Consider the following 9576-nt stretch of genomic DNA (forward strand, 5'->3'; position numbering starts at 1 on the left):
TAATGCAAGCATGTCAACACGGCACAGAGGACAAACAGATGAGCAGAAAGCAATGCGGGAGAGGAAATAAAAGTTAAAAACAAGATCAAGATCCTAAATCATGCTGCGAAGCTACAGTTAAGCATAGCAGCTAAATGCTAACATCAGTCTGCTAACACACTCATGATTTTCAACTTTTTGTGAATATTTCAAGAGCTGTTTGTTTTGTAGTGGTATGGAGTTTTTTAGGGGGTATTTTTTGCCATTATTTGATAAAAAAAATCAAGAAATCAGATGAGACAGAGAGAGTGGAGACGATGTGTATCAAAGGCCGAAATTCACTGAGGAAATAATATAAAAATATTCAGACATTTTGGCTCCAAACCGGTTTGCATTATACAAATTTAGATTTTGTAAAACAAGTGTAAAATCTTTCCCAATATTTCCTTCTCAAATCAGATGAAAGTTTTTAATTAGGAAAACGTAGTTATAGCAAAGTGTTTTGTAACTTATTGAGACAAAATAATGCAGCTACATCTTTACAGTTCAAGTGGTGAAGGACATTCAGCTACGCCTCATTGCTTTTCTTGCAGGGATGAATGGGACCTCTCACAGAGCTCTTTTTCTAATTATTCTTCATGGCTTAGTCTCTTCTGCTCACCCCTAAAGATTTGTCCAGACTCGGTTGGCATACTTTCTTTCTCTTCCCTTTAAATCACAGTTCTCATACTGTCAGTACCAAATGGCTAAAGTTCCTCAAAGGGCCCCTAAAGCTACAGCACAACAGACACTGCTCTGAGCTCCCTACCCCCCCTGACTAGAAACAAACTGGAGCATTGGATTCTTCCCCATTAGGGTCGAACACAAAGAAATCCCCCTACCAGCCCTCAATCCATAACAACACTGTTTTTCCAAGCTGTTGCCACATGCAAGACGTTCCCACAAGCAGAGCACACGGACCTGATTAACTGCAGGTCATTGACCACGCTAAGCTGCCCCAAACAGACTTAAACTGCCTCTGTTTCCCACCTTTTTTTTTTTAATTGCCTCTCTAGCCTCAACCACATTTCTTGTTTTGCTACCTGCATGGTTTTAATATCCAAACCCAACAAGTGAGCACAAGTCTGCAAGTGTGGGCCAATCCCCAGTTTACATTTCACATGCACATTTTGATACACTATACGCCCCTGAAAGCCTATTCATAGGGATATAAATAGAGGGATGGGCATGGGTGATTCTTCAGGCGAGAGAGATGAATCGTGTTTTCTTTTCATCGTCTCCTGCTGAAAATCTGGTTGACATCCACTTCATCAGATGGTCAAAGCCCTGCCTGCCGACTGGCTAGCGACCAGGCTGATGTGCTTTTAATGCAAGCATGTCAACACGGCACAGAGGACAAACAGACGAGCAGAAAGCAATGCGGGAGAGGAAATAAAAGTTAAAAAACAAGATCAAGATCCTAAATCATGCTGCGAAGCTACACTTAAGCATAGCAGCTAAATGCTAACATCAGTCTGCTAACACACTCATGATGGCAACTTAAAATGTTCATCATGGTTTCCAAAATGAAGCACGCTATTATGTTCACAATGACAATGTTATGTTCGCAGCTCTAATGTTTACCATGTTAGCTTAGCATGTTAGCATGCATTTGCTAATTGGGCGTAAACAGAATTAGTTTTGCAGGTATGTGCTCATAAAAAACAAACAAAGTATTGGACAGATTCAGATTTTGACCCTAATGATGATGCTATATTTAAATCTAAGGGATTACAATTCATCCTGTGGGACTTGTTGAGACATCTTACTTAAAAATACGAATGTGAACCTATTTGTGGCACTGGGGGAAACGTAAGAGGATCACCAAACTCATTAGGATTCATCATCTGTTAAATGTTGACCTGCTGGTGGATCAGTGTTTCTTCCATTTTACACCACAGTACCAACCTCAGAAAATATTAGCCTCTCCATAAACCACCATTATGATGACATTTAAATACAGCAGCGTAGGCCGACTCAATTCAGCTGCACAGTTTGTGCATGGAGGCAGCTTTATTCCTAATAAGAAGATTATCTATTGTTAATTGTTGTTGAATCCTGAACTGAACCGGTTCCAGAGCTAAAACTGGTGAAAAAGGAGGCTACTCCTGGTCCACACTTCTCTTCCCAATAGTTCCCGTTTGCAGCCACAATTGCAGAACCATTAACCATTATTTTGTACCTCTGCTTACTATCTTGCTATCACATTTCAGCTCGTAACTAATCATGAATGTATGCGTGGGCTACGTGCATGAATGCGACTACATAGCAGGCTGATCTTGGAACAAGAAATTACAGGATATTGATAGTTTAATATGTTTTTAATTAAGAGATTAAGAGATTCCTCTGCGTACTACTAGAGGCAGCCATAGTTTGAGAACCAGCGATCTAGATTTAAAAGTCAGGTAGTCATCGAAGTTATTAGAATTCATCATCTGGGAACATAAATGTGTGTATAGCAAATCCATCCAACATATATGTGAACAATTGGCAAAAAAAGGGGCTGGATCAGCCGTATAAAAAACAATAAACATTCAAAATCAATCCCATAAGGGACTATTTTCCTCGAGGGTGTATCGACACTGTGAGCGGCCCCCAAACCGAGAGGAGGCTCAGAAAGAAAATAACCATATCAGCGGGCAAGTAAAAGATTGTCTGCATGAGTCCTCTTCACTCAGGCCCACATACCAGCTCCTCTTGGGACACGGTTCACGTTTCTCTCAGCATAACAACTGTCACGAGAAACAGCTAGCAAGGATTCTCCACTTACATAAAGATAGACAAGTCAGGGTGTTGTTGATACGATATGGGCGGAGGGTCAATTAAATTTTCTCAGTTCTGTCCCACAGCTGTCCCCACGAGACGGTTGTCAGGCAGCAAGTAGGGCACTCCTCAGCATCTATTAATCCAAGGTTTTTATCATTAAGATAGCCCAACGTCAGAGTAAAGACGCTGATCTGAGGAAAGTGTCACAAAAAAATTACTTTTGGAGCTGACTCTAAGCGGCGTCGTCTTGATCTGACAGATTCCCCCCAGAAAAAGAAAAAGAAAAAAAAGGATTAGCAACAAACTGAGTGTTATTTTGAAATGCAATTTTACTGCCAATGTGTTTTGGACGGCGTACGGTTGAATATGAAAGCAAAGCCGCCTCTTTGTGTCGAGCTGAAAATGAAAAGCATTCAGTTCTCACATTCATTTACTCACTAATGAGAAAGATGTGGCCACACAGTGAGGAGTCTATAAATACAGCGAGGAGGTAAATCTCGTGTGCAGCTTACAGATTCGTTATAACTACCACGGCTTTAATATCTGGATTGTTAAATAATTATGATTTGTTAATGGTTAACCCGGCGACTAGGCTCGGAAGATACAAAAATATTCAGGAGGAAACCAGATTATGGAAAGTTAATCCCATTTTCTTTTTGGATTATTGTTATAGTTTTTCTCACGCCTGGAAAAAAGGTCAAACTTGTAATTACAGAGTATATGTTTTGTCAATTATTTATAGGTCTATAAATCTGTTTCCTCATTGCTTAGGATCCCACAGACCTAAATTGCATGTTCAAACATTATAACAATTGCAAAATCAACCTTTTATTTTCATTTAATCACATTATAACCCAACATGTAGACAAGTATTAAAATGGTAACCTTTCCCTTTGCCACAAAGCGTTGTAATCACAAAAGAAACCAAAAGGTTGATTCGTAGAAAGAGAAAGGGCAGTACTTTCACACTGATCAAAGACACAGATGTGATGGCCCTCGGGGTTGGCCCTGTCTTGTTCATTCTTGGTAGAATTGAGGAGTGGAAGATACAACACACCCACATACTGACACTGACACACCCTCTTGTATTCACACTTATTAAGTCTCCCGACCTTTTTAGAACTCTGTGCTCCAATAAATGTTGAGCTATCCTCTGTACACTTGCTCCTTTCCTGTGCTTACATATACTATGTGCTAGGCTAATCTATATGGAAAAGACAACCACATTTTAAAGATAAATGCAACATATAGCTCGCAACCACTTTGTGGAAACTAATGGGGATCCAATTTAAGAATTAAAGCCAGCTAATGTTAGCAATGGTGCCTTCCTTTTGAACTGGGAAGTCATAATTTCCGAGATCCTAGTTGGAAATTTCATGCATTAAGAATATAGAGATAGCCAATCTTCCCATCAGTATCAAATTGAGACTGTTTCATAACCAGTTAAAAACTTCTTGTAGTATGTTTCATTTACTTAATTAAAACATTTATCATTATTTACAGACTGTGTGGTCTTCCTCTTATGTTACATATACTTATTGTGCCAGGTTGTAACACTGAGCATGACTGTTTATACACAGTTTTAATAAAATTAGCATTAATAACATTGCATTTAATGAATAGATTTTAAAATGTAAATGCAGCATTCTGGATGTGTTTTTATATGAATTTGTGGTGTCCAATCCATTTTATTCTGAAGATATTTCGGGCTGACTGCACGCACATATACATCCAACCCATAGGCGCAACCTGTGAACTCATTGCTCCCATCTGAACCCATAAAGTCAATAGAAGTCCTGGATTTTTGTTTGTAAATCCTGAGCATGTGCATATGCAGGCTAACTGTCTGTTCTCACAAGAAGTTAATTGCTGTCTCAGAGCTCCAGCGTTAACAACACTGCAGACAACCTTAGACCGCCTCTGAAATCAAAATCCACAACCCCTCCTCCCACCGGGGACGTTTGTGGCGATGAATATATTTATCCACATTTGCACTTCCAACATACTGGTGGATTGATCTCAAAGCTAACAAATCTCAGGCCACATTTACCTCTTTATCCGCAGAGAAAAGCCTTAAAGAAAGTGAACACACAAGAAGGTCCTGTGACACCACATGACACAAAACCTCTAAACTCACTCACAAAATTATGTGGTGTTTTCCATTTGATGTAAGGACGGATTAAAGCGGCATGGCGGGGAGGGGTTGAAGGCCACCTGATTTATGTGGACACATGGCGGTAAGGGGTTGGAGGGGGGGAGGGAGGGGTGATGGTGGCAACCTCACTGGTTTCATTATTCAGTATTAGTGGTACATTCAAATATAGCGTTGGTAGCTGTGTATTACAATTTCAGACACAGAGATACGGTTTCATAACTCAAACATCAGCAATGCTTGAACAAGCGTCTACATAGTGTCAGAGTTTCAACATAGTCTGTCGTGTCAAAGTCTGGACGCCTACACACACACACACACACACACACACACACTGCAGTAAAATCATGACAAATCAGGAGCTCAGTGTTCAAGAACTAAATGATTGTATCAGGATATCTGCAGTTATCTGAAGGCCAAAATAAACACTGGTGATATGTTAGAAGTACAGGAAAGGGATCATAAGGTTATTTTTTATTTTAAAAAGTGAATTTATTGGGATAATTTAATAAACTTTGTTGGGGGGGAAATTACAGAAGAGGATTGCTGCCACGCCAGAAAAAGAAGAATGCTTCAGTATTCTGTTATAATGTGGAAAGTTTATTGTTATAATAAGGGGTAGAGTCCAAACCTAGAGGGGTATGTCAGTTTTCAGTATTCACTATTTCTGAAGCCAGTTGAGATAATAAAATGGCTAAAAGTCGGAAAAACAATATAGTTTCCCAGGAAATAAAATCCCCCTGTAGTGCGTATCTCCTTCATCCTTCTCTAACCTCAACACAACACACTTTGAGGCTCACTACCTTCCACTCCTGCTACCTAAAAAGAGGCACAAATTGTCTGATATGAGTATTTTTAAGTTACATAACATATGTAGGGTGGGAATCTGGTAGGTAAAATGAGTGTTTGGCTTTTGTTATGTCTTTCAAAAGTTAGGGAGTTAGCTTACTCAATGAGCGTTTGTTCCATTTTCTGGAATGACACAAAGTTTAAGTTATTTTAAAAACCCTAAAATCTGGAGATGTTTTATCACATTATAACAAGAAACTTTTATAACGTGATAACTTATGTTACTATAACCGTTACAAAAATATATGTTATTATGTTATAGGTGAAACATTTCTAGTTATAACAATAAGTTATCACCAGATGTTGGGGTGCAGAGGGGGGCTGCAGACCTCCTGAAATCAGATGTAGCCTAATAAAAGCCCCCAGTTAGACTTTCTCCTTTCTTACTAGGATTTATATGCGTAGTGAGGTTTGTTTTTTAGCCGTTATATAGAAACAATCTCATATTTAACCCCAATTAAAGTAAAGCAGGTGAGATCTTTCCCACACCAACACACTCTGAGGTGTTTCAGGGTCCCACTGAATCAAAGTAACCAAAGACAGAGAGAGTTGAATCCCGCCAGCTACAGCGAGAGCACATCAGGTCCCGCAAACTACTGCCACTGTACAGTGACACATATATCAGCACGACAGGATGTGTGCTTTGGTTATAGAATCTAGATTATGAAATATATCTGGTAACTAGAGGTTGCGCTACTTATTTGAGGTTTAATTTGTCACATAGCATTTAGTATGGCATCTTTTAAACGACTGCGTTTCCCCCAAAATCTGACTTATAAAGTTATATATATATTATATTATATTATTTCTGGCGTGGCAGCAAAACACTGCCATAGAAAATACTCCTAAACTGTATTTTATGTCTTTAAAACACAGTTCTCAGTATATTAATTAACTTCTTAAGTCTTAATGTAATCCTCTTAACTAAAAAAATGAATGAATTTCACTCTACATTAGTCGCCGCAAGCACATTTTACATTTGCTTAGTATAAATAGGTCAAATGGCATGCAGAGCATCAACAGAGGTCCAGATTTCCAGACACCCAGTGTCTTTCCTGACAGGTGGCCTTGTCGCTGCTCAGCAGGTGTCTATTTTGGGGCGAGGTGTGACCGTGAGTTGGGAGGGCTTGTGGGAAGTATATCAGTGTTGGACTGAGAGAGAGGGAGTAAGCTGGGATGGTGAGGGAGTCTGAATCACACCAGTGGGTTAGAGAGCGCTTCAGCTCTTCATAAACACATGATCACTTCAATAACACCCACCCACACACACACACACAGTGTGAGTGAGCTGTCATTATCTGCTGATTAATGGCTCTGTCATTCTAAATAAAAGCTATTAAAAGTCTGTATTATGCTGTTTTCAAATTACTTTGGGATTGAACCTAGACAACTAGATCATAAGCACATGGCCAGAGTAAATACAGAACTGAGTAACAGTCAAAAATGTAATTTAATACTCATTACTCTTGTCAAAATTCATGATATTACTCTTTACAGTGCTTACTTACACTACTAGTTGTATAAAGCTTTTCCTCTACTCCCCATAAAATTAGTAATTTTGTCCTTTTCCCCAAAAATTCAGACTTTTACGCCGATTAAAATTCAGTTTTGTTTGTCTTAAATCAAAGTAATGTAAATATTTCCACCTTTAAGTTAGTTTCCTCCACAATTCCAAAAAGTAAATCCAAAGGATGTGATTGGATTTCAAATCAGTAACAAAATTAAGGCTGTAACTAATTATTTTTAGGGGTTGGTCTAGAAAAGTAGCTGCAGAGCAAACACGATTTCAGGCTTTGAGTTATTCCATCAGTCAGTCAGCAAGTAATTAACTTAAATAACTATTATAGCAACGGTATTGATAGCATAAAATAAATAAAATATCATGATAAAAGCACCTTTATGACAACAACAGTGCAACAGATGTCCCTTTAACTCCAGTGAAATACAGAGGAAATCACTGCACACTCACTATCATATCAACAGTGTCATGAGGAGGTAAAACCAGTGGAGCAACATTAAAGATATCCTCACTATAAAGTGACACAGGCGCACATTTAAGTCCTCTCACTGATTTGTTTTTTAATCCCAGAAAGTTTGGAGGTGGTTCCCTTACCGAGCCTCCTGCCGGGGTCCATCGTTTTCTCTGCCGCCTTCCTCGGCTCCTCTCTGGGGCTGGTGGCCGCTGACTTACCGCTGCCTAACATTGTTAAAAACTTACGGAAACTCCAGCGACTACAGCTTCAAAGCCTCCGTTAGTTCTGGGAGTAACACTGAGTCTGAGGGTGCAGGTGTGCTGCAAGATCTGTGCCTCCCTCCTCCCTCCACCCACCCCCAAAAAAAGACAGACAGGCCCCGAGCAGAGAGAGAGAGAGAGAGACAGCCGAGCGCAAAAAGTTATTCCTTTTCCACATGTAAGAGAGTCCCTCCCTCCCCGGCGCTGCTCTCCATGCCTGTGCGTAACATGACTCCAAACGGCGCACACTTTACGCACCCCCACCTCCTCCTCCTCCTCCTCCTGCCCCAACCAGCACAGTAAGAAAACTGACTTACAAGAATAAGGGATGGTCAATTCTGCGAAACTTTTAAACTTGACTGACAGTAAATGTATTTAGGTGTCCTTTAAATAAAGCTAAAACACGAAGTAACAAATTAAAGTGTCCGGAAAAGTCCAGAGAAGAGTTCAAACACAAATCAGGACAACAGTAGAATACATAAATAATGCTTAATGTTTATTTATACCCATTATTAAGATATAAACACTCAACTTCAATGGGGAAACATCGAAAACTTGTTAAAATATGATCGGAAAATGAGAGAAATTCTTTCATATTTCGGCTTTTAAAAGTTCTGGGACAACATTTAACCTGAAAAAGGCCAAATTTAATATTATGAAAGACTGTTTTCTCAAAGGTAAAGGGGATGGGTGAGAGTAAACAGGCCCAAAAATAATCCCAATGCATTTCCAATCAGTTAGAGTGCAGCGCCACCTGTTGGCCATGCAAAGAAACTGCGCACATCTCAACAAAAACAGTTCTCTTTAAAGTCAAAATTCATCTTCTACAGTCCAGATGTGTGTGCTGGATTTAATGAGGATGTGCTGCAAGAAAAGAGATTCATTTATTTACTTGTTTATTTATTTATTCAGTGAGTGTATGGAGAGACAGGGGGTAACCCACAGTACCGGAGCGCTGGCTGGGAAAACTTAATTAAGTCTTTCGTAATGGAGTTATAACAGAGAGGGACGGCGGGGACGGCCTGAAACTCTGGTGCTGTCAGGAAGAAAAGCATAAAATGTGGTCTTCCCTGATCCACAGCACCTCTAGGAGCACACACAGGTTTGGTCAGGGTGGGTGGAAGGCACTTAAAGTGATATGTTTCTACTCATTCAGTCTTTTAATGCAGCTGATGTTTGGAAAAAAATAAACCTGGACCTGCTGTCTCTTCATGAAGATGCACATCAGCCATTTCTTTAATCTTTACACATCAAGGCCGATGCATGGATAGTTATATATTATAACAATTTCTATCTTTCTCTCAATTGCAGCAACAACCATGTTAGACAGGGTGAGAGATTAAGTAATGCCCACTAATCCTCACAAGCTGTGATCTATGCAGGAGCAGCTTTGGTTTTTTTTTTCTGTGTTGCAGCGCCGCTCCTTGATTCGAGAATATGGGAACCCCTTGGTATGATTTCTCACTCTCCGTGGTCATTAGGTTTCATATTAACTGGAACGCTTCGGCCGCTTCCTCACAGGATTCCCGGCTCGGCCTGCTTATTTTTTTGCCAGAGC

The 9576-nt window shown here is 39.8% G+C and overlaps 1 protein-coding gene across 1 annotated transcript in view; it reads right to left on the reverse strand.

Annotated features, from left to right (window-relative positions):
- plcd3a (phospholipase C, delta 3a) overlaps window positions 1-8145 on the reverse strand; it is a 23192-nt gene extending 15047 nt beyond the window's left edge. The window contains exon 1 of the mRNA XM_035654729.1: window positions 7899-8145. Within this exon, the coding sequence (XP_035510622.1) occupies window positions 7899-7989 (91 nt within the window). The 5' untranslated portion in view covers window positions 7990-8145. The remainder of the gene's footprint in view (window positions 1-7898) is intronic.
- Between the last annotated feature and the right edge of the window lie 1431 nt (window positions 8146-9576).

The sequence above is a fragment of the Morone saxatilis genome, unplaced genomic scaffold (assembly GCF_004916995.1).
Source record: "Morone saxatilis isolate NCDOM2014 unplaced genomic scaffold, NCSU_SB_2.0 Contig14, whole genome shotgun sequence".
Classification (NCBI taxonomy): Eukaryota; Metazoa; Chordata; class Actinopteri; family Moronidae; genus Morone; species Morone saxatilis.